The sequence below is a fragment of the Convolutriloba macropyga genome, chromosome 9 (assembly GCF_964194025.1).
Source record: "Convolutriloba macropyga chromosome 9, txConMacr16.3, whole genome shotgun sequence".
NCBI classification, from domain to species: Eukaryota; Metazoa; Xenacoelomorpha; order Acoela; family Convolutidae; genus Convolutriloba; species Convolutriloba macropyga.
Window position 1 is genome coordinate 38,159,370 of NC_134476.1, and position 22,454 is coordinate 38,181,823.

Consider the following 22,454-nt stretch of genomic DNA (forward strand, 5'->3'; position numbering starts at 1 on the left):
TGTAACTGCAGCTAGATTCATCATATCCGCCGAAATTAAAGAGCTCCAACAAACGTTCAAATGATGGAAGCGAATCTAAAACAATGAGGCAAAGTCAGTCACAAGAAACTTTCTATTTCAGAAGTTACTGACAAAAGGGATATTCTCAGCTCACCTTTGATACCAAATGAGTGTTGAATACCAAATCGTATAGGAAGGAGATGAACTACATTTTTTTGATAAATGTGGCTATTTGGATATTTTAAGAAAACGCTATCACTTGTCAACGGCGCTCGTATAGTATGCAACTGTTAAATTTTTTTTGCGTTTTGCAGAGAGTTGATGGGCTTGAACTCCTTCGGATCAGTTGCCATGAGGATGTCAATCGCTCAATTGAGAGCTTTCCTCTATACGCAAAGCTGAAGTAAGCCGGACTAGTTAATTGCATATTAATTACGATGCCGGGATTAAAACGCAAATAAAAGGCCTTTTGTTGGTATTTTGGCATTTGAATTCAAGAACAGATTGCGTGGTTCCAATATTTCAGCATGACTTCCAAAGTGAAAACTGAGAAAGCACATGCGCTAACTTCGAGCTAATTTCACACATCCAGATCAAACTTTGGCGGGTAATTTACACTATTCGTATAAGCGATTTAGTACATACACTTTCCACCCATAATCAAACAACAGTGAATTAAACTTTCAAACTGCTGCGTAATTCTGCGTGCTCCTAAAATCTCGTCAACAGGTCATAGGCCCAGAAAACTGCCACGAGAGACAGAAGACAAGAGAAGCATAGGGGTGGTCTGCTTGACAGAGTGACAAAGAGAGAGAGAGAGAGAGAGAGAGAGAGCCCTGGACAAAACAGTATTCTTCAGAGACAAAGACAGATACAGAGAAAGAGAGAGCGAGAGAGAGAGAGAGAGAAATGGAGAGAGAGAGAGAGGGAGGAAGATAAAGGCACATAGAGAGAAAAAAGATAGAGAGAGCGAGAAAAAGATAGAGAAAGAGAAGACAAACAGACAGACATACACAAAGAGAGAGAGAGAGAGAGAGAGAGAGAGAGAGAGAGACAGAGAGCAGAGAGAGACAGAGAGAGAGAGAGAGAGAGAGAGAGTTAAACACTTTGAAACTGTTTATTTGTCTAAATATTTTATGCCAGATATTTATAAAGTTTAAGACTCCAGCGCGCGTCAAAGCTTGATTAATGGTGTACGAACATCAGTCGTAATTTAACAAAAAAAAGGTCGAGTGAAACGAAAAAGGGTCGATTTAAAAGAGTCCGTTTCTTAAAAGATAAATCGATTTGTAAAAGCGATTTTGGTCAGAGTCCCTGCAGGGCGTGTAACATTGTGTACAATATTTGAAACATATGCAGATCTACAAAACAATTGAGCATAGTAAAAGCTTAGTGAAACATGATGTATAGAAGGCTTGCTTGAAAAATATTGCGAAAGTTGGCCCAAGCGTAAGAGAAAAGTCTAAGTTAGTGTTAGTCGCAGTGGGGGAATCAGTGGCTTTATTGGTCAATGTGCACTCCAACTTTGTCAAGGATACTACAATCTCAAACAAAATGGGTCATCTTTTATACTAACTAGACACAATTTTTCATTTAGCTTCTCTTTCAGAAGCTCTTCTTTCTATAAAAATTACTTTGTTTAAAGACAAATTTATGCAGACTCCGCTTTGATTTAAGTTTGAAGTAAAACTGAAAAAGTTTTATAAATAAAGATTGTTTGGCGGTCAAGAGTTTAACGTTTTATAAACGTTTCTACTTTGTGTGCTTCCAACATCTGAGTTCACTTTTGCTTTTAAATTTAAGATGTTTTGATTTAAATTTGTTTTCTTTTTAAAATTGATTATATTTGTTGAAGGTCTAAATAAGAAAAGACCTCTTTGCTGTTCTTTAATTTGGTGGTCTAAGTCGTTTGTTTGAAAGAGTGTGCGATAAAATTATAAATTTTAATTTTCTTACTTGGTTGAACGTTTAAACTTTCAGTTCAAATTTTTGTTAACACATAACAAGAGTTCACCACCTTAAACATGAATTGCAAAACGATTGATAAAGTTTTCTTTAGCGGCAAAGAAGAATACTTTGTCTATTTTTCTGAACATTTTGAGGCGCGAATGTATGCTTTGAAGTTGAATAAAACTCTTGACGGCACTGTAGGATATATGGAGCTAATACCTACGCTGATGGACAACCCTCACAGGAGCAAATTGACGAAGCCGATAGAAAGGGAGAGGAGATTTTTGGCGAAAAATAGATGGCCATTTGGAATGCACTTGGAGCGTGTTGTGTAAGAGGTTGAAAAGTTTTGAGAGACCGCGTTTAGAAAAACTGATATCTGATTTAACAAAGTTGAGAAAAAAAACAGTAACTAAAATATAGTAGACTATACTACTAGAGCCAAGGGAATGTAGTTAAACCTTTCCGAGGTTGATGAGTCAATAAATGAAAAAAAAAATGTTTGTCTCGATAATTTTGAGGGAACTTCCTCGAGAATCTGAAAGTGTTCACACTCTGGTAAACTATGGTCAAAAAAAAACCTTGGATGAAATTAAACGAAATTAAACGTGATTTTATTAATTTTCAAAGTGAGAAACGCAACGAAAGACACCAGAATCTGACTAGATAAATCAGAATCCGTTTTCTTTGCCAATGATCGAACTTGTTTTAATTGTCACAAGAAGGATCAAATTGCAATATTTTGTACACTACATGAAGAACCTAACAACGATGATGCCAAAAAAAAAACATATTTTAAGTGCAAAAAAGTTTTGCCAAAAAATTTTTTCACAAAAAATTTGAATCCCATTCAATGAAAAGTGAATGAAAAACTAGTTCGAAATAAGTTCAAAATTTAGTTCTGAAAGAGCAGGAAGAGGAAAATTTTAGATTCTTCTCGAGTGAGAATCGTGTTTAACATCAAGATTTTATCATTGACTCTTGCGCAACAAACTGCATGATTAAAGATAAAAGTACTAGCTAACTTGGATGAAAACTTTTCTGGCATAATTCACAATGCTAACAAAAAGCACTGTTCAATATTAGGAAAAGCGGATGTTGTTTTTCGCTAAAAATAGCAATGAAGAAAAAATGTTCTAATAGATGCTTTATTCGTAACTGATAACTCAAAAAACTTAATTTCTATTTCAAAACTTACAGAGGCTGGTGTTGATATTTCTTTCGGTGAAAAACTTACACTTGTTTTTAATTTAAAAAAACTCGTTTACTTTCCAAGTTGAAAATGATTGTGTGGAAAACTTTTCTTTGTTCTAATGAAAATTGCTTTAAAGTTGAGAGTTTACAATGTGGCATGAAAAGATCGAACCTAACATTTTTTTGAATTGAAACGTCTCTTAGAATTTGTTGAGGGTATGAAATCAGTGATTTGATAATTGAGTTGTGAAGTTTGTGAATTGAATAGGTCGAAAAAACAGCCTGTTCCCAAAGATTGCATGACAAGAGCAAAAGCAATTTTGGACATTGTGCAAACAGATGTCTTAGGAAAAATTTCTCCTGAAGCTGTTGATGCCAATGTTATGCCATTGGATTTGTAGATGGGTTCAGTCGTTTTTCAAAAGTTTACTTTATGTTTCTTGGATAAGTTTAAACAGTTTTGTACTGATGTTGGTAAACCAGGCACTTGAGTTTTTGATGAAGGTGGAGAAAAAATTTCAAATGAGTTTAAACGCTTTTGTAGGAACCAAAGAATTCGTTTTGAAACTCTGCTCCATATACTCCACACGAAAATTGAAAAATTGAAAGAAGTTAGGAAACGTTTGTTTCTATGGCTCGCTGTTTCTTGAATAACGCTTGCTTGGACAAAAAAAAATTGGAAATATGCTTTGAACATGGCTTTTTACGTCAAAAACATGCTTTTGCATTCAGCTCCTGAGAAATGATGTACAATAAAAAACGTAACTTATCTTTTGTCAATTTTTTTGGTTGTGCGGCATTTATGCATTTTGAAATCGTTTCGCAAAATATTCGATCAATTATCAAAAAAGGGAATTTTTCCTGAATAACGCTTGCTTGGACAAAAAAATTGGAAATATGCTTTGAACATGGCTTTTTACGTCAAAAATATGCTTTTGCATTCAACTCCTGAGAAAAGATGTACAATGAAAAACGTAATTTATCTTTCGTCAAACTTTTTCAAAAAGGTTTCGCAAAAAATTCGATCAAACATCAAAAAACGCTATTTCTCTTTTGAATTTCTGATAATAGTAAGAGCTACTTGAATGGGTTTGAGGATGAAAAAGGAGAACGCAAAAGCCGAAATTCGAGAAACGTAAATTTTAATGAAAATGAATTTTAATTCATACAAATTAAAACACCAAATTAAGTCGAAGACATTGATGACGATTCAAATGAAGTTCCTTTTTGAGTCAACTCACTATCGATCCTTTATTTCCAAAAATGTTGATGAGGCTTTGCAAACCCAAACTGCTTCAAGGCAATGAAGAATGAATGTTTGGTCCTTAGTGAAAGGTGATAAAAAACCAGTAGGCAATAGATGGCATTTTGCTTTGAAATATGGTCCTGATGGTACAAAACGTCGCTTAAAAGCTCGTTTTGTTGCAAGAGGGTGTTAGCCAAGTTTTCAGAAAAGATTGATATGAGAGTTACTCACTTCGACAGACCACAACTAGACTTTCGACCATTAGAATTTCGATGTGTCTGGCTATTTCTAACGATTATTTATTAAAACAAATGGACATAAAAACTGCTTATTTAAATGTTCCAATTGAAGAACATGTAGTCATTGAACAACCTAAAGGTTTGAACTTTTAGAGGAAAACGGAGAACCCTTTGTTTGTACATTTAAAAAGAGTCTGTATGGTTTGAAACACTCTGGAAGAACTGGTTTTTTACCTTGAAGGCTTTCTTAATTATACTAAGTTTCGTTAACTCATTTCATGATGAAGGTTTGTTTATAAAAAGGCAGGGCGAAAAAAAATTGGCCTTCTCTGTCTGCGGGTAGGTGACTTAATAGTTTGTAGCCTTTCCGAAAATTTGTGATTGGTTTCATTGTGAAGTTTTCAATAAATTTACAATAAGTGACTATTCAGATTTGACGTGGTTCTCAGGAAGGAAAATTGAGAGGAATTCATAGGAAACAAAAATTGACCAACAGAAATACATTAAAAAGATTTTAGAAATTTTTGAAAAGAACGACTGCCAGCCAGTTGGTACGCCATTAGAGCCATTAGAGGAAAGATGCAAACTTTCAAAAAAACGACTGTCCTCAGGAGGGGACTGAGGAAAACTTAGAATGAAAAACTTTCGAGGTTTGCTGCTAATGCTTTAAGCTCAATTGTCGAAAATCCGGGAGAAGTTCAATGGAAAGCGGCCAAGCGTGTTCTTAGATACTAAAGAGTGACAATAAATCAGACTTTAACTTTCCGTAAGTCTCAAGCTCTGGATTTGTTGAGTGTTTCTGATGCTGATTGAGCAGGGAACATAGATAACAGGAAGACTACTTCAGGTTTTTTTAAGTTAAGTGAGTCGTCTGGAGCAAAAAGTTGGGTTTGTAAGGCCCAAAAGACTGTAGCAACATCAACTAAAGCAAAATGTAACTCTGTTGTTGAAGCGAGCAAGTAAAGAAGCCATCTACCTAAGTGGAATTCTAGAGGACTGAGGAATTTTATGTATATTACCTCGGAAAACTTGTGGATAATCAGGATTGTATTGCCCTGAGTAAGCATTCTATGCATCATGGAAAACCTAAACAATTTGCTACGGCACTTTGTGTGAGAACTGCTAGAAAACGAGAAACTTGAACTGTCATATTTAACAGAAAACGTGCCTGCATATATCCTGACCAAATCGCTTGGAATATGAAAACATTCAGAATTTTGTACATATCTCCTTGGTGAAACCTAGCTCGAAAGGAGGGGTTTCAGCATGACTCCAAAAGCGAAAAGTGAGAAAGCGCATGCGCTAACTTCGAGCTAATTTCGCACATCCAGATGAAGCTTTGGCGGGTAATTTACACTATTTGTATAAGCGACTTACTACATATATTGGCCACCCATAATGAAACAATAGTGAATTAAACTTTCAAACTGCAGCGTAACTCTGAGTGCTCCTCTAACCTCGTCAATACAAAATAACTATTACAATACCCCATTGGGTGGGTTCAAATTCCAGAGAGCAGATTATGTGGACCACCATTCAGATGGATTGTTGCTGGGTGATTGATTAATTTTATTTCTTCAAACTAAAATCGAAAACTACCATAAACATAAACTCACAAAAAAAATTATTGAGTCATAGAAACCAATATCAATCCAAAAAAAAATATTTATTTTGTTACCTTATGCACAAGAAACCAAAAATTTTGTTCACGGAAGATGGGAAATCAGGGAAAAGGGAAAATATCGGTCTCACCATTGGATTTTATTTTCCAGGTCACTTTAATGTTCAAACTGTTGCTGCAATTTAAAGAACACCAGGATCGATTAGAATGGCTTAATTATGTTTCAGACACTGCATGAGAATCTTGAATTTTGAACTTTAAATGAAAAAAATAAGAACATTGTTAATTTCCTCTGGTACACATAAGTATAAAAAGCAAATGGTAAAAGAGGCAATGTAAAGTTAAGAATATAACATTATGTAAAATTATAAAATCATTAAATTACTTAACTAAAAATTTCACCTTACATTATTAAAAAATGGCCTAAAATGCGAACATAAAATGTTCTCACAATTTTATATGTACATCGTGAAGATTAAAAATTAAAATTAAAATCTAATGCTCTCAATGTCATCTTTAATATCAGTTACTTTTGGGTCCTTCAAAAATTCTTTCGAAAAATATTCTTTCAGTTGTTTTTTTAAGGAAGCTCTCGATGTTGTTTTCAGTCTAATATTAGAAGGCAGACTATTATAAATTGGAATGGCTTGTGCAATAAAAGAATCAGTTAAAAACTTATTGTTCTTTCTTATATCGAAAGTTACTTTTTTTGACCTGTCATGTTGTTTTATTCTCATGGTAGAGAGAGGTTCAATTTTATACGCTGGAAGATCGTTGCTGAGTAAGCGAATAAAATATTTTGAGCAACGATATTTCAAGAAAAAAGAAACTGGTAGTATTTTGTTGCGAAGTTTGAGATCTGTAGACCGATCGTATTTTCTCCTATTAAAAATGGATCTTATTCCCCAATTCAATTGTTTTTCTAAAGTTGTGAGTAATGACTTTTGCAACCCTATCAGAATTAGAGCGGAATAATGTAGATGACTTATTACTATTGCATTAAGTAATAAGACTTTCGTTTTCTGTGGTAAACTTTTACTTAGTGTATTCAAAACTTTTATTCCACAAGCCATTCTCTGAAGAATCTTTTTCACTTCTCCATCAAATTTTAGTTTGCTGTCTATAATTACGCCAAGATACTTCACACTATTTGATTCTGCTATTCTTTCATTGTCAACATTCAGAAAAGTATTTGTTAACCTCTTCCTGGTGCTGAACACAATATATTCTGTTTTTTGTTTGTTCACTACTAACTGGGACTTTGCAAAAAAATCAATAATTTTTGAGATGTTATGTTCAAGTTTTGTTTTTGCCGATATTTCGTCAGTGTCGGATGTAAAAAGAAAAGTGTCGTCTGCGTACTGTACAACCGTGCAATCCTCTTCAACAATCTTTGCTAAATCGTTGACGTAAATGTTAAATAATAGAGGTCCTAAAATAGTACCTTGTGGAACTCCTCTCTTCAAATTTATCCAGTCCGATTCAATTCCATTCAGAACAACTCTTTGCGTTCTTTTACTCAAATAATTCTCTACTAAATTGGTAGCATGTTCGTCGAAACCTATATTTTCTGGTCTCCGTAACAGTATTTTGTGGTTTATAGAATCAAAAGCCTTTGAAAGATCTAAAAACGCCCCTGTAACATTTTTTTTCTTGTTGAGTTCTAATCTTATTTGTTCTGTCGATTTCAGGATAGCATCAATTGTTGAAATTTGTTTTCTATAACCAAATTGACTAGCCGACAATAATTGCTCCCTTTCGAGGAAACTTGTGATTTGTGAACTGAACGCCTTTTCAAAAATTTTTGACAAAGCAGAAGTGACAGAAATAGGTCTATAATTGAGTGGGTCTTCGGGATTCCCTTTTTTGAAGAGTGGAGTTATACGAGCTTTTTTAAGATCTTCTGGAAATTTTCTTTCTGTAATGAATTGATTAATGAGATAACATAGTGGTTCCGCTAGCGCTGCTTTAGCATCTTTTATTGCCCAAGCTGGTATTTTTGAAGGACCGACTGGTTTACTTGTATTCAAAGAATCTATGAGCACATTTGTTTCCTTGGTTGTTATATATCGGAAATTGAAACACTTTCTCGGAGCAGTTTTAGGAGGAATGTTGTTTGTTTGTTGCAAGCCAATAAACTCTCCTAGAGTCGAAAATCTGTAATTTAGAAGATTTGCGATTTCCATGGGCTTTGTTATCTTATCACCAAAACTGTTTAATAAAGATTGAATTCTTGCTTGAGTCTTTTCTTTATTACGAAGATCTTGAATGAATTTCCATCTGGCTTTTTCACTGTTTAACTCCATAAAACTTGAAAGAAGTTGTTTTTCTTTTTGACGGATTAAATCATTTTTAGTTTCATCATCGCTAATTCTTGAAAACTGTCTTTTTGTTTCCTCACATAACCATTTTTCTTGAAGCAAGAATTTTGGTTTATCTGTTCTAATATAACAGGTTTTAATTGGAGCATGTAGTGCTAATGCTCTTTCAATAATTTTTTGAAATTCTAATAACATCATATCTCCTGTCACTGCACCGTAAAAGTGTCTCCAGTCTGAATTTTTAATAAAATTTTGGAATGCTATGGCTGAATATTTTTTTTTGTCAAAAAACTTTTTCTTTGTAGTTTTTGATTTTAGCATCACAGATTTAAGAACTGTGATTGTTGCAAAATGATCAGTTTTCAAAATCGTATCCGCTACTATGCCAGTTTCGAAATCGTCTGTTATGATATAATCGATAAGTGTTGAAGAAGAGTTAATCATTCTTGTAGCTGTGTCATTATTCGTTGGTTTAAGGTCATATGGAGAAATTACAGATTGCAGCAGACTTCTGTCGCGCTTTGCAAAATAGTTTAAATTGTAGTCTCCAGCAAGTATGACAGATTTTCCTTCAGCCATAGCAAGATCAATTCCCAGGACCAATTTTTCCAAAAACATCTTAACAAGTTTTTTTTCCGGACAGTATGATAAATTCAAAACGCATTTCTTTTTTTGTATGCTCAACTCAACCCATAAACTTTCAAAAATTGTATCCGGAAAGCAGTTGAGATCATCGCGGAGACGAGGTTTTAATAATTTTGGAATGTACATGATAATACCACCACCTTTTGTTTTTGTTGTTTGGATGCGATCTTTTCGAAAACAGTCAAAGTTTTGCTTATCTATATGCCAAAATTCTTCCGGATGGTTTTGTGACAACCATGTTTCACTAAACGCATATATGCAGTTGTAACCAATGTCTTGAATGAGTTCTTTCAACAGCAGATGTTGTCCTGCTAAACTTCTGGCGTTTTGATGTAGAATTTTTATTCTGGAATCAAATAATTTTAACTTTTTCATCATAAGTGCATATGGCAGAACTGGTCCAGGGTTTATTTCGATATCACCACTTTTTAGTAGAAGATACCATATAACAACCAAGAAAAAGGAAAAGTTGAATTTGGATGGTGAAGCACATTGTTTGCTGTTACAGATTCCTTTGAATGAAGGTATTCGAGATGCATAAGGAAGACTGTAAAAAGATTCTGAAATACTATCGGAAGATGTGAGTAGTATACATAGTATAACTATGAGTCGAATACCTGCCATTTTTGGTTATATCTGATTATAAATCATTACACGTTGCAAAATAGCTTAAAAACAACAGAAACTGCAGCTAAAATCCATTTGTATAACGATATGTTTGTCTCCATGGTTTGTAAGTGTTAGCCCTACTCACGTATGCACTTTGAGAATATTGCAAAGGTTGTAATCGAACAAGATTACAAGAAGTTAAAAGAAAATGACTTAAAACTGCGTTTTTAATAAACGGAATTCCCTGCTGAAAATTAAAATGTATGTCATCATAAAAGAGAGCGTTGTAATTTGCCATTTGACTCAACATGTTGCACACAGGAAGTATTTTGATTTTTTCAGTGTTTTCTTGTGTAATATACTCTCGCAGTTTTTCATTGAATTCATAAATTTTGTTGTTTGTCTGTTCGTTTTTCGGCAATTTTTTTAAAGGAGGCACTTCCATCAATACCAATGATTCTGGGCTGAACTTTTCCTGTATTGCAGAGACAAGATCTTTGTAATCTGAGAATAATGTTTCTAAATGATCACTTTTTTGTTTTAGAATAGCATTGGTCCCATCCTGTAAAATAACTGTTTTCATCTTTTTTTGATCGTAACCCTGTAATAATTGCAATTTCTCCTTTGTTGTCGAGCCTGGGTAAGCATGTATACTGCAGTCCTGAGGAAATGTCCGATCTCTTGCCAGGTGTTTGATTATACTACTACCAATTAACAAATTTTCTGTTTTCTCCTCGATCTCTAATGTTTCAAACTTTCGAATAAAAACGTCATTTTTTGCACTCGTGTTAATCGTTGGTGTTATAATAGCTGAATTAGTTGTTACCTGTGTCGATTTTTTAAGGAATTCACTCACGGTTACCACATGCTCGGCGATGAGACTGTCCTTCTCCTCTAATTTTTGATAAAGTTCGCAATAAATTTTATAAAGATCCGCTTTTGAATAACTATTAAACTTTTCTGCAGTCATCATCATGATTGGAATATATTACAGGAGGATATTTACAGGAGTAATTTACAATTATTGATATTTACAATTAGAACTATGTTACAGAATCTGTTGCTTAAAAAGAACTATTGTGCTAACGTTTAAAACTAGCAATGCATAAGAAAGTGTTTAAAAAATGAAGGTCAAGAAGCAACTGTACAGAATGAAAGAATTGTGTGTTGTGTGAAAGAATTGTGCCATCAACTGATGGTAAATTTTGGATTATAATACAATCTTTTGCAGAATAACGTTCTATATCGTTTTCTTTTTGTTCAGGATGTTATACAGTACTGGTTAGGGAATCAATGTGACGTTTTTTCTTGTAGGTATGCTACAAGCTCCAATAGAAAGCTATAAAGTTTTTTTGCATACGCTTTTTTCGTTTCTTGTAAATAAATATTCTTTTAAGTTGGTGGCCACCAACTTAAATGGCCACCAACTTAAAAGAATATTTATTTACAAGAAACGAAAAAAGCGTATGCAAAAAAACTTTATAGCTTTCTATTGGAGCTTGTAACATACCTACAAGAAAAAACGTCACATTGATTCCCTAACCAGTACTGTATAACATCCTGAACAAAAAGAAAACGATATAGAACGTTATTCTGCAAAAGATTGTATTATAATCCAAAATTTACCATCAGTTGATGGCGATCTTACCAAAGATGTTTTAAGTTTCTTCAACGAGGTCTTCTTTGTTCAAGAGTGAAAAAATACGAATTACAGGCCAGGCATTCACTAGGTACCGTGAGTAAAAACGCAAATTGCACGGTAAAAGTCAATTTTTTTCAGTTAGAAATAAAATTGGGGGTCGAAACAAATTTGGGGTCGAAAAAAGTTTTTGAAAGACCCCCGGAACCCGATTTATGGTAACCATCTTCATAACGGAGAGACTAAAAAAGCGTGATATGGGATTAGTTGACTATGCAAGGTGTCCGGGCATGGTTACAACTACAAAAAATGGTTTGCTTAAGTTTTGATGGCAAAACCTGACAGTAGCGTCAGGAAACAAAATTTTGATGAAGTGAAAGACGCGGACGAAAATTTTCAAAACAAGGCTCCAATACTGCTGAAGAACCAAAAAAGGAATAAAAACGGTGCATAGTTTAACTTTAAAGGTGATTTGAGACATATAACACATTTTACAAGTAGATAAGACGCTGCGAAAAGAAAGTGCTAAAACTCCCGAAAACACCTCGGGCAAGATTTTCAGGCAATTATATAAAAATTTTGATGATCAAATGGATCTGGAAAACTTGAACAAAGCATTAAAACCCGTTCTCTCGGTCCAAAATGCATATTCATGATGAAAATTCGACTTGGGCCGCTAAAGAAAAAAAACGATGGAGGCACAGCTAACACAACTGTCGCATCAACTCAATAACCTCAGTTAAATGTGTAATCTCTGAGAAAGCATCATGACCAACTATGTATTTTTACTGAGAGTTTATCTCGAATACAAGGAATCAGCTCACTTTGCAAAAAAAACATGTAAGATAATGACAATTTGGGTCTTCACAAAATTGACGGATATCAAGATAAACTTACAGCAATTCGAATCAATCCAAGAGGGATGGCGTTTGAATGGATCTGAGAAACGGCATATAATATGAACAGGCTTTTCCGCAATTTTGAGCACCTAATTGAAGGAAAAAGAAAATTTTGCAAGTTTTTTTGTGTTGTTTATAACGACATGTAAAACGACATGCAACGACATGTAAAACGGAAATGGAATATTCAAAAGAAACACTGAAGAAAATCAACAAAAATAGCATTGTTTGGCGACTTTACCATGGACACTTTATCAACAAAAAATGCGTTGAAAAACTGGTACCAAGAACTGTTACCCTCTCATCAACTATAGTTAAAAACAAACCAAATCTAGAAAATGAAAAGATCAACTTGTGTTGATAAATTCATTAGAGGCAAAGAAAATTTGGTATCTGTTGAAATCTTGCATGCGGATTAAGTGATCGCTGTGCCATACTGTGTGACCTTGATATTTAATCAATATCTGCTTAATCCGATGAAAAATTGGACATTCGGAAATTTAAAAAGGAAAGAAAAAAAGATATTCACCTTGAAAACGCTTTTTGTGTTTGATTAAGAGCTGAAAAAGCTAAAATAAATCTTGGTTGAGGAAATTGACAAAAAGATAATAAATGTATTGGATCGGTTTTCCCTATACGTTGAGTTGAGAAAATCTTGGGTGAACAATTCTTTCAAAAAACTAATTGAAAAACCAGATATTTTGCTTGAGAGTCACAAACCGAAAACATCTGAGCAGGGTGAAACACCATACAAAGCAATGAGAACTGAAGTAGCGACGGAAATTGGAATAACAAAAACAATTTTACGATGAGAAAATCTCGAATGCGTATCATTCCAGAAAAACCTTTCAAGAGACTATAATGTGAATGTTTCTAAGACAATTTCCATAAAAGCTGGCAAGAAGCCCTTTTACAAAGCAGGAACAAAATTATAACGAACAACAAAACAGTTTGTCGTCGTTTGTTTTCTACCAAACTGATGAGAGGGATGTTACCAAAATCATCAGATGTCACAAAAATTATCAACTGAAAACGCAGTTGACCATAATAGTTTAAGTCTGAAATTGTAGCAATTAGCTTCTCCAGTGACGGGTAGACATTCCTGCGTGCTGCTGTAACATCATTTACATGTCAACTTTCCCAAGTTGTTTAGAAAACCAATTGAAGCAATTCTGAAAAAGGACCTGTTTTGATCCTATCGGATATCAAACAATAATTCTTGTACCAGCTATCAATAAGGTTTTCGATAAATTGATTTTTAATAAAATGCCTAAATTTTTGGACAAACAATCTTTTGTCCGTTGATCAGTACATATTCAGAAAAAACTGGATTTGTTATCATGCTATTACTAATTTGGTGGATATTATTGTAGAAGCAAACGCTAGGAAAAACCTAGCATACCCTTTCCCTTGTTTCATAGTCTTTCAGACTTTCGAGTGTAAATCATTCAAAACATTCATGAAAAAAATCTAATGTATGGTTCGAAAGGCCAAACAAACAGTTATTTATCTCAGAAAATGAACCTAATTGGTTAAGAATTGACAATCCTCAAATTTGTTGACAATTGACGCAATTGTGCTTGAGGGCTGCTCAGTTCTTGGACTACTGTTGTTTTTTATTTATTCAAAGTCATTAACACTTGGTTGACATCTAGAGATTTAGTTCTTATTGAGGATGATACTGCTATTTATACATCAGATTAAAACTGAAGAAAAAAATAGCTACTGAAGTCAGCCTGTTAAAATTAGAGAGATGATGTAAGACTAAAAAACTTACTCTAGATCCAAAAGCATATAAATTTCTTCCTTTTGTGAGACCATCTAAGTTCTTCAAAATCTCCTTGATTGGAAAATTTATTGATACTGTTGAATGTTTTTCATATTCAGGGGTCACCATAGACAGCAAAAATTCATTTCGAAGTCTTGTTGATTCAGTGTGTAGCAAAATAGCTAAATTCAATGAAATCATGTATGAAGCACGTAATTTTTTCTATCGCTCATACTTGATGAAGTTCTATAAAGTGTATGGAAAACCAATTATTGAGTACCGACTCCTTGCGTATGTGAACTCTTCACAACTCCATTTAAAAAGAATTAAAGCAATTCAGAATGGTATTCTTACAACCATCTTTTATCGTCGGAAAATTGAAACTATCAGTGTCATTATGGAATTTCACGATAAATTATCTGTCCCAAACTTTTTCAGGTTACGAATATTCCGGGTAACCATACAGCATTAAGTGAAGTATCTCATTTAAACTTCTTATTTGGACAAAACAAAAGCAAATAGCAGAAAAGTGTCCAAGAACCAAAATATTGAAAGATTACAATGTTTTCACGGAAAAATAGTCTGATTTCCGGAGACTTAAGGAAAACATCCAAAATGAATCATGATCATCTGAATCAATTTTTAGCTGTAAGCTTAGTTAACAAAACTTTGGATATTTAATTTTATAACTACAGTTATGATGGATTCTAATTTTGCAGGTTCGCAGATTTTTAAAGACCTCTCAATCGGCTTCTTCCAAAGAGCTTGAACAGCTCGTTTGAAGGCCTCATGTAGTGTCCTTTCTGCCCCGTGTTTTCTTTTTTCCCGGCTTTTGCAGTTATGTAGACAATGTGGCACTTAATATAGAACATACCCGGCAGATTGCCGGAAAATAGCCGCCGTTGATTCCAATAAGCATGATTGGGATTGAACGAATAGAATATATTGAAAAAAAAAAGATTTTTGTACAAAAATATTTTTTAAGTCCGATTTATTTTGATGGCATTTCGTAGTTGAACATACTTCTGTTTCTTAGAGAGAGGCTACAGGGGGCTACTATCAACACCAATAAGCATTAGAGGTGGTAACTAAGACTTATAGGAACGACGTTCAAATAGCGGGCATCTAAAATTGGGCTTTATGGGTTTATCCCGTTTCTATTTCTGACTTCAATTTTTTATACCGACTCTGTTCATTTTGAATTGCTTTGCTTAGCAACTGATGTTCAAATTCACTTTTAGCAGAATGAGAGAAGAGAGAAACTAGCCTAGAGAAGTCAAAAAGATTTCACGCAAAATGTCGAAAAAGCGGCAAAATGGTAAAGCGAAAAAAAGTTTGACGAAGTAAAAAAAAAAAAAAATACGTCCGCAATAATAGCCGGCTGAGAAGATGAGGGCGGCTATTAATAATATAGATATTATGAAGACAATATGGCAGATAATATATCACTACAAGGAATCAATTAATTCATTCATTAATTCAAGATAACTCTCGCAAAAAGCTTGAACCGTTCAACGCAACGCAATAAGATTCAAGGGGTTGTTTCTAAAGTAAACCTGAATAAATTTAAACAGTTTTGCACTAACTTGGAATCATTTTCCTGCTCCAAAACTGTCATTGAGAACTGAAGCTTGGAGTACTCCTCTTCACCATTCCATGGAATCACAAAGATCTCGTTGACTACAAACACAAACACAAAATCTCAATCTAAAACCGTCAATCAGAAATCGCATCTTCCAAACTTTAGCCATTCGTAAATAGTAGATCAAAAACCTTGGTTCTTAAAGATAGCGCCTAAAGAATATTAGAGATAGAACTATGTTTACATTTGTCGCCTTTATTTTTTTACTCATCAGTTAGCATAGGTGTGATTGTTTGCTTGCAGTTTACCCGATTATTTTCAATGTCGAGACACTAAAATGATTAACCTATTCCCCCCAGCTCTGGGCCTTTTCCAAACTTTTTAATGCTCTTACTATAGACACAGTTGAGTCAAAATGAAATAGTTGAGAATTAATTACCTCTTCTCTTTGGGTAGAAGGCCCCCTAATAGGGTAAGCCTTTTTCACGTCAAAGATTTTTCACGGTCACAAGAGCCTCTTTAATAAGGCTAGGAATAGGCTAAACACTATTTGCAGGGACAAAGGAAGGACTCTGGGAGGGACAACAACAAATAATAATTTCAAGTGATGCTAGATTGTAATCAAAATGGCACATATTTATTCGACCTAAATAGATGATTGTAGGGGGAGCTACTCTTGTTTTAGTTGTCACCCAATGAGATGGAGCAGTTTTTCAAACTTTTTATCTTTCTTGCGGATGACAACCCATTGATCAGGGAGTACACAGACAACTTACAGCTATTTCAAATTACAAAAAGAAAAAATGGGAAAATAACACTAACAAGGGCGGAGCAAAAGAAAAAATGATGGGATGAAGATTTCGATATGACTAAGACTTTTAATCAAGAATAAACAATCTCAGTATCCCAATGTTGTATACAGGAAAAGGTAACTATTAATAAAAAAACCACACCAACCGTAGTTTTTTGCTAATTTTGCAATTTTACGCAACTTTTTCTTCGCAATCTCTCGTTAAGTATTTACTATTTTTTTCTACATTGTCGGCAATTTCTGAATTTCAATTTTAGAATTTTGCCAATTTAAGATAGCTCCGCAGTTCATGATGGATATGACAGATACTCATGACAGATTTCAAAATGACTACATTGATTTATTGACATATTTATGATGCAAAAGAACCCGATAAAAAGAGTTCGATTTTCAATTTGAAGTTATTAATATCATCAGCAATGTCGAAGAACGGATCTTTTTACTGTTTTTGGCAATTCTTTTTCTAAACTTTTGATTTAAATCAAATTTCAATTGCTATTGCTATATCTTTCAAATATTCGAATGTTGTTTTTAGGTTTTCTTTACCAACAACCTCGGAATTACTTGTGTTAATGTTTGCTTTTTTCGTTTGTTTGCTCGTAAGGCGTTCAAAGGTTGATATGCGCAAGCAATTGCAAGTTTGTAAAAAATTACGACAGGAACAAAATAATTGCTTTTGATGCTTGATTTTTGCTTTATTTTTCAAGTTTTCAGGTTGATTCTGATTAATCTGTACATTTCAAATTAAAAGATAAGGTAGAAACGTTGAGACGAAAACACCTTTTTTTTGGTATTCGAGTTTTCCTACAATCTGTGTTTATTAGATCATAGAAAATTATTAAGTTTTCGATCTTAATAAAACAGAATTGTTACGGGAGTGATACTTTAAAATCTCTGTTGGTCATTTGTTTAAATATAGCTAGCTAATTGCCGGAAAAAGCCAACACTAAAAACTGACCGACTTTGGTAGTGAAAAGTATTGGAATAAAAGCAATAATTCAAAACGTTTCTGGTCTATGTTTCAGATGTCAAAACGTGTTCGAATTTGGTCGGAAATCCCTTTCAATTAGAAGAAAATATGCCCAATATTTATACCAGCTACCATTACTATTATTAACTTCGATAACTTAAAACACTGCGTTTTTGAGCATTAATTCTTCATGACCTTAGTTCATCAGTTATCCCATTTCATTCGATTTTGCTCCTCTGTAGTGGACCTTAATCACAATATTGCGTCAATCCGGTGAATCGATTGTTCATTCAATTCAATTGATACAATGATTGAGGTAAATGATTGCCAAAGTAAAAATCATGACATTTCCAACTGGAAAAAGTGGACGAAAGGTAAAGCGAGTAATAAATACAGCCGCATAATTTCGAGGGTTGATTCGCCGAAACAAGTAAACCTTAAAATAAATAGGATCTACTAAACGAGTCAAGAAAAGTAAAAATCTCAAGTAAAAAAATGGTCAAAATATAACTTTAAGTTAGATAAAATCAACTATCGATTCAGTATACCATATAACATAATTGTGAACATTAAACTGATTGCACTATAAGAGACACCTCATAATGGGTACATTAGCTACTCTACATTTGAACAATGCTAAGCAATTGACGTAAAAATAATAACTTTTGTTTTCTTTTGTTTGTCATAATTCTCAATAGGAAAGAGCTGTAAATACATAAAACTGTTACATGCAATTTGCATGCAAAAGCAGCAACCAGAACTAGTGTACCATTTCGTTTCCAAAAGTGTATTAAAACAAAAAAAGGTCAAAACTCGCTCAAATCTTTTAAATAATTTTAAAAAAAAACATCTTCATCGACTAAAATCTACTGTAAAAATAATAAAATTCAGGTTGTCATCAAACATAGCCAACAAACTGCCGAAAAATAGACGCAATAGCCCTCATTGTAACTGAAAAGGCAAAGAATAAAGATAGATAAATTGACCACCTGATATTTTGAAGAATTCTAAGGAATAGAATTTGGGTGTCAATGTTATATGACACATGTAAGCAAAAGCTATAAAACGAATAAAAACCCCTTCTTCTTAAAACTAGGTCACGTAAGTTTTGGCAAATTTTTGATGCACTCCATTGATCTTCAATTAGTTAAAGATTGTCCATTTTAAAGTTAAATAAGAGCAAGCAGAAATCATTTTTCAGTGCAATAGGTAGAAAACTTCTCAAACAATTCACTTAAAAGTTTTAAATGACAACACGCACACAAAATCAACTGCAAATCAAGTGAGATGACTGAAAATGAAGAGGTCCGTCCAATGGTTTCAAGAAGCGTCGATGAAGACAACAAATGAAACAGCATATCAGGACAAGTCCTGAATTCGAATCAAAGAATCCAAAATTTCAAGACAAAACTATTGACCTCTTTAAAGGACCTCTTCTGATAATAAACAATCACAAAAATAAAGAAAACAAAAAAAAATCTAGAAACGGAATTCAATTCTGTTTCATAGAAAAAGGGTTGTAAGGGTTATAATGTCCAATACCAACGCCAAAATTAAACCTCGGAAAAAGCACAACACATACGAAATTCAGCATTCATCGATTTTTACTAATGTCTATGCAAATAGGAGGCAACAAAATCACTAAAAATTAAATTTTACAACTGCTTTAGTCTTAAATAGAAAGCATCGATGTAAATGGAAACAATTCAGGCAACGCGTAACAAAAGTGATAGGTAACAATCAAAAGTACAAAAATTCAACAAACGTGGTCAAAAACAACAAAAAAATCAGCAATTAACTGATATGTGTAAGTGGATTTAGTCGCACCTCCATAATGAGCACACAAGACTTTTAATTGAAGAAACTAAGTGACCCAACAACAAAAACGACTTCAAAAACCGTCAAAATCTATTTGCTCACATTGCTCACATTTAATGAAAACAATCGAGTTATATTACAATAACAAAAAATAGATAAAACTAGCAGGAACCTACTATATTCAATTATGACTCATTAGAGAGCCAGTGAGGCCGGTCATTCTTGAGCCTAAGAGACAGAACAAAAATGACTACAAAATCCAGAAAATCAATATTACTTTTGGAAAACAAGCGAAGCACAAAAGCGGGTAAAAACAAAAAAAACACTACCAGAGAAATAATGTGCTGAACTCAAATATGCCTTATTAGAGAGCCAATGGAACTTGAGAGCAAATGGAATTTATAATAAAGTGAGACTAAGTGACAGAACAACAGATAGACCCATTTATGAACCCCACGAGAGAAAACAAGAGCAGTTTAAAATAATATTAAGTGGATAAAAAACAAAGTTCTGATACTTTTTAGGAAAGTCAAAGTTGTTAAAACCAATTTAAATTAAAAGCAGTAACTTGGTTAAAATATTCCTCAATAAAGGGCTACTGAAACGTGTTAATAACGAGACTAAATAACTGAACAAAAATGAAAAATTTTTATGAAATAACGTTTACGAAAACAAAATATAACACGTGAACAACATATTGGATCTCAAAAACCAAAAACAATTGTAGCCAAAAAATTACTTCCTTTTCACCTCTTTTAATAATCCGGTGTGACTAAAATCAAAACTCCAATTTGACTTCTCATTGACGAGAAAACGTAGAAAAAGTGTCACAGATCTTTAAATAAAGACAGCTCTCTAAAACTATATAAATTCTTTATGTAAATGAATGAAAAAACTATGAGTTCTATATCAGCTTTGCGGCTATTAATAAATCTTAGCATTATTACTAGGCGCAATAAAAGTTTTTAATATAAAAACAGATGCCATAAAAATTGCTTCAGGAGCATTACCGAAAAAAAAAATTTTCACAAGACAAGAGAAAAAAATTTTTCTCGCAACAATTTTCCGCTGTTTTTAAAAAAACAGCAGTATGAATCAAAGTCACACCCTTGTCGCCACATTCTTCAAATTAAAATTGTTCAGCAGCAAAACACTACAATTTTTATACGCGATTCATTTCCTGTTAGAAATAAACTCCATCAAAATTGATTTTAAAAAGCACCCCTCCAACACTTCACTTCGCGTCGCAAAAAAGAGCGACTATATAATAGCCATTTGATTAGCTAATGAGGGCAATTAATCCATATTTTTTGTCTTTTAGTTTTGGTAGAATTCTCAAATTTTGAAGGGTTGAATGTAGAAGTTTTCAGGTGATCTAACGACTAAATACATGCATTTTTGTTCAAATTTCACATGTCGAATTTGTCTTGTTTTAAAAATTTCTGATAATTTCAGAAATAAAAGAACTGACGCTCTATAATTGGGTTGCATTTTTCGTAATTGATTTGATCGTGAGCCGTGCGAGGGTTGTTCAAAATTTTGACAAAAGTCTTTGAATGATAAAAAAGTTCTGATACTCAGTTGAGAGCTAATTAGATTTAATTTCGATATTGCAAATTAATATTCAGTTTTAAGTCAAGAAATTTCGATTTCGATTCGAAAAATAGTAAAATTTTTGGATGAGCGCGAGAGACCTAACAGCATGTGCGAATGAATATTAGCTCATACGACTCGCAATAAATGAAAAACGTACACTTATTTACAAAGAGACTTAAGAAAACAACATTTTTACCCAGGTCCGGGTAATGAACTGGCAATCTGTTATTTCTCATTAAAACGGTATCATGATATCCTATTATACGTAGACTTGTCGTCACCACTGAATTGTGAATAACTAACTTGGCTCCTTGGTTGTTGCGATGACGTCAAGTGCCTTGTTCTGTACCATCAAATCACAGAAGATCAAAAGGCGTCCATCTTGGTTCTTGAGCATGAGGTGCTAAACACAAATAATAACCCCATCAAAACAAACTCCTTCACTTCCATAGGCTTCCTTTGACAACTTAGACGGTCATCTTTAAAATATACGAATTAATAATGCTACCTGTGTTAGAGGAACTATTAAGATCATTTGTGGATTAAAACAAAATGTTTACATCTGGTTACATCAGTTTCGGATCTCGTTTATCGTCATTATCAATTTCACGGCCTATAAAAGTATTTTAACAATAATACACGGTAAAAAAGGAGTGAATCAATCGAATCAAAAAATTTTATAGTTCAAATAACGCGTTGAAGAGAAAAATATTACAAACTCACATGCAAAAACTGCTAGTTTTTGTTTTCTCTTTAGCTTTAAGGAACAAGTTCAAATAATAGTTCAAAAACAACGTATGATTACCCTAATGTTCTTAAATCCAAAAAAAATTACCACACAAGTTGTAAACAATATGATCAAAGTAAATATTCCTCAAGTTTTAAGCAGACGACAGTATTGGAAATTTTTGGTAACAGGCATTTTTTATTGCTTTTTGCTTCGAAGAGAATGAGATGTAGCATTAAGAAATATCAGTATCATTTTCGCTTTTCATCAAATCAAAAGCACGAGCAAATTTCTAGCCGTGCAATATTGTAGAATGAAAATTTTAAAAGTCAAGAACAGCAGAAAAATACACCATCGTCAATTTTGCTTGACATAATTAAAATTTGATAATCTTTCAATTGCTTTTTTTGTTTCCGTGGCACTGTTCCCCATTATAAAGCAAAACCGATCATTTTACATACTGTGACATATTTTACACATTTCTAATACCGTGCTTCATTCAAATGAAGCTAATTTCATTAATATTTGTCTTTGAATAAAATAACAGTTAGTTTTGTCTCTAATCTCAGATCTATTTCTTTCCATTAAAAAACATATTAAAAGATAGATAAGAAAAAACAAAAAAAGTGTTATGATGAAGTCATAGGCAAAAATCCCATTAAGATTAAAACTTTCTTCATTAAGATTACATTGAGGTCACAGAAATCACCCAAGCTAAATCAATACTGTTAAATCTAAAATGCCACATTCTCCAAAATTAAGTGAGCAGAGCAATGTCAACATTTTGTAATATAAAACTGGTAATTACCATAGAAGTAT

The 22,454-nt window shown here is 33.3% G+C and overlaps 1 protein-coding gene across 1 annotated transcript in view; it reads right to left on the reverse strand.

Moving 5' to 3' along the window:
* The window catches only part of LOC142346211 (uncharacterized), a 136,690-nt gene that overhangs the window by 60,723 nt on the left and 53,513 nt on the right, over window positions 1-22,454 (reverse strand). The window contains exons 9-10 of the mRNA XM_075398724.1: window positions 21,212-21,311; window positions 15,718-15,811 (exon numbers count right to left, since the gene is read on the reverse strand). Of these exons, the coding sequence (XP_075254839.1) occupies window positions 15,718-15,811; window positions 21,212-21,311 (194 nt within the window). The remainder of the gene's footprint in view (window positions 1-15,717; window positions 15,812-21,211; window positions 21,312-22,454) is intronic.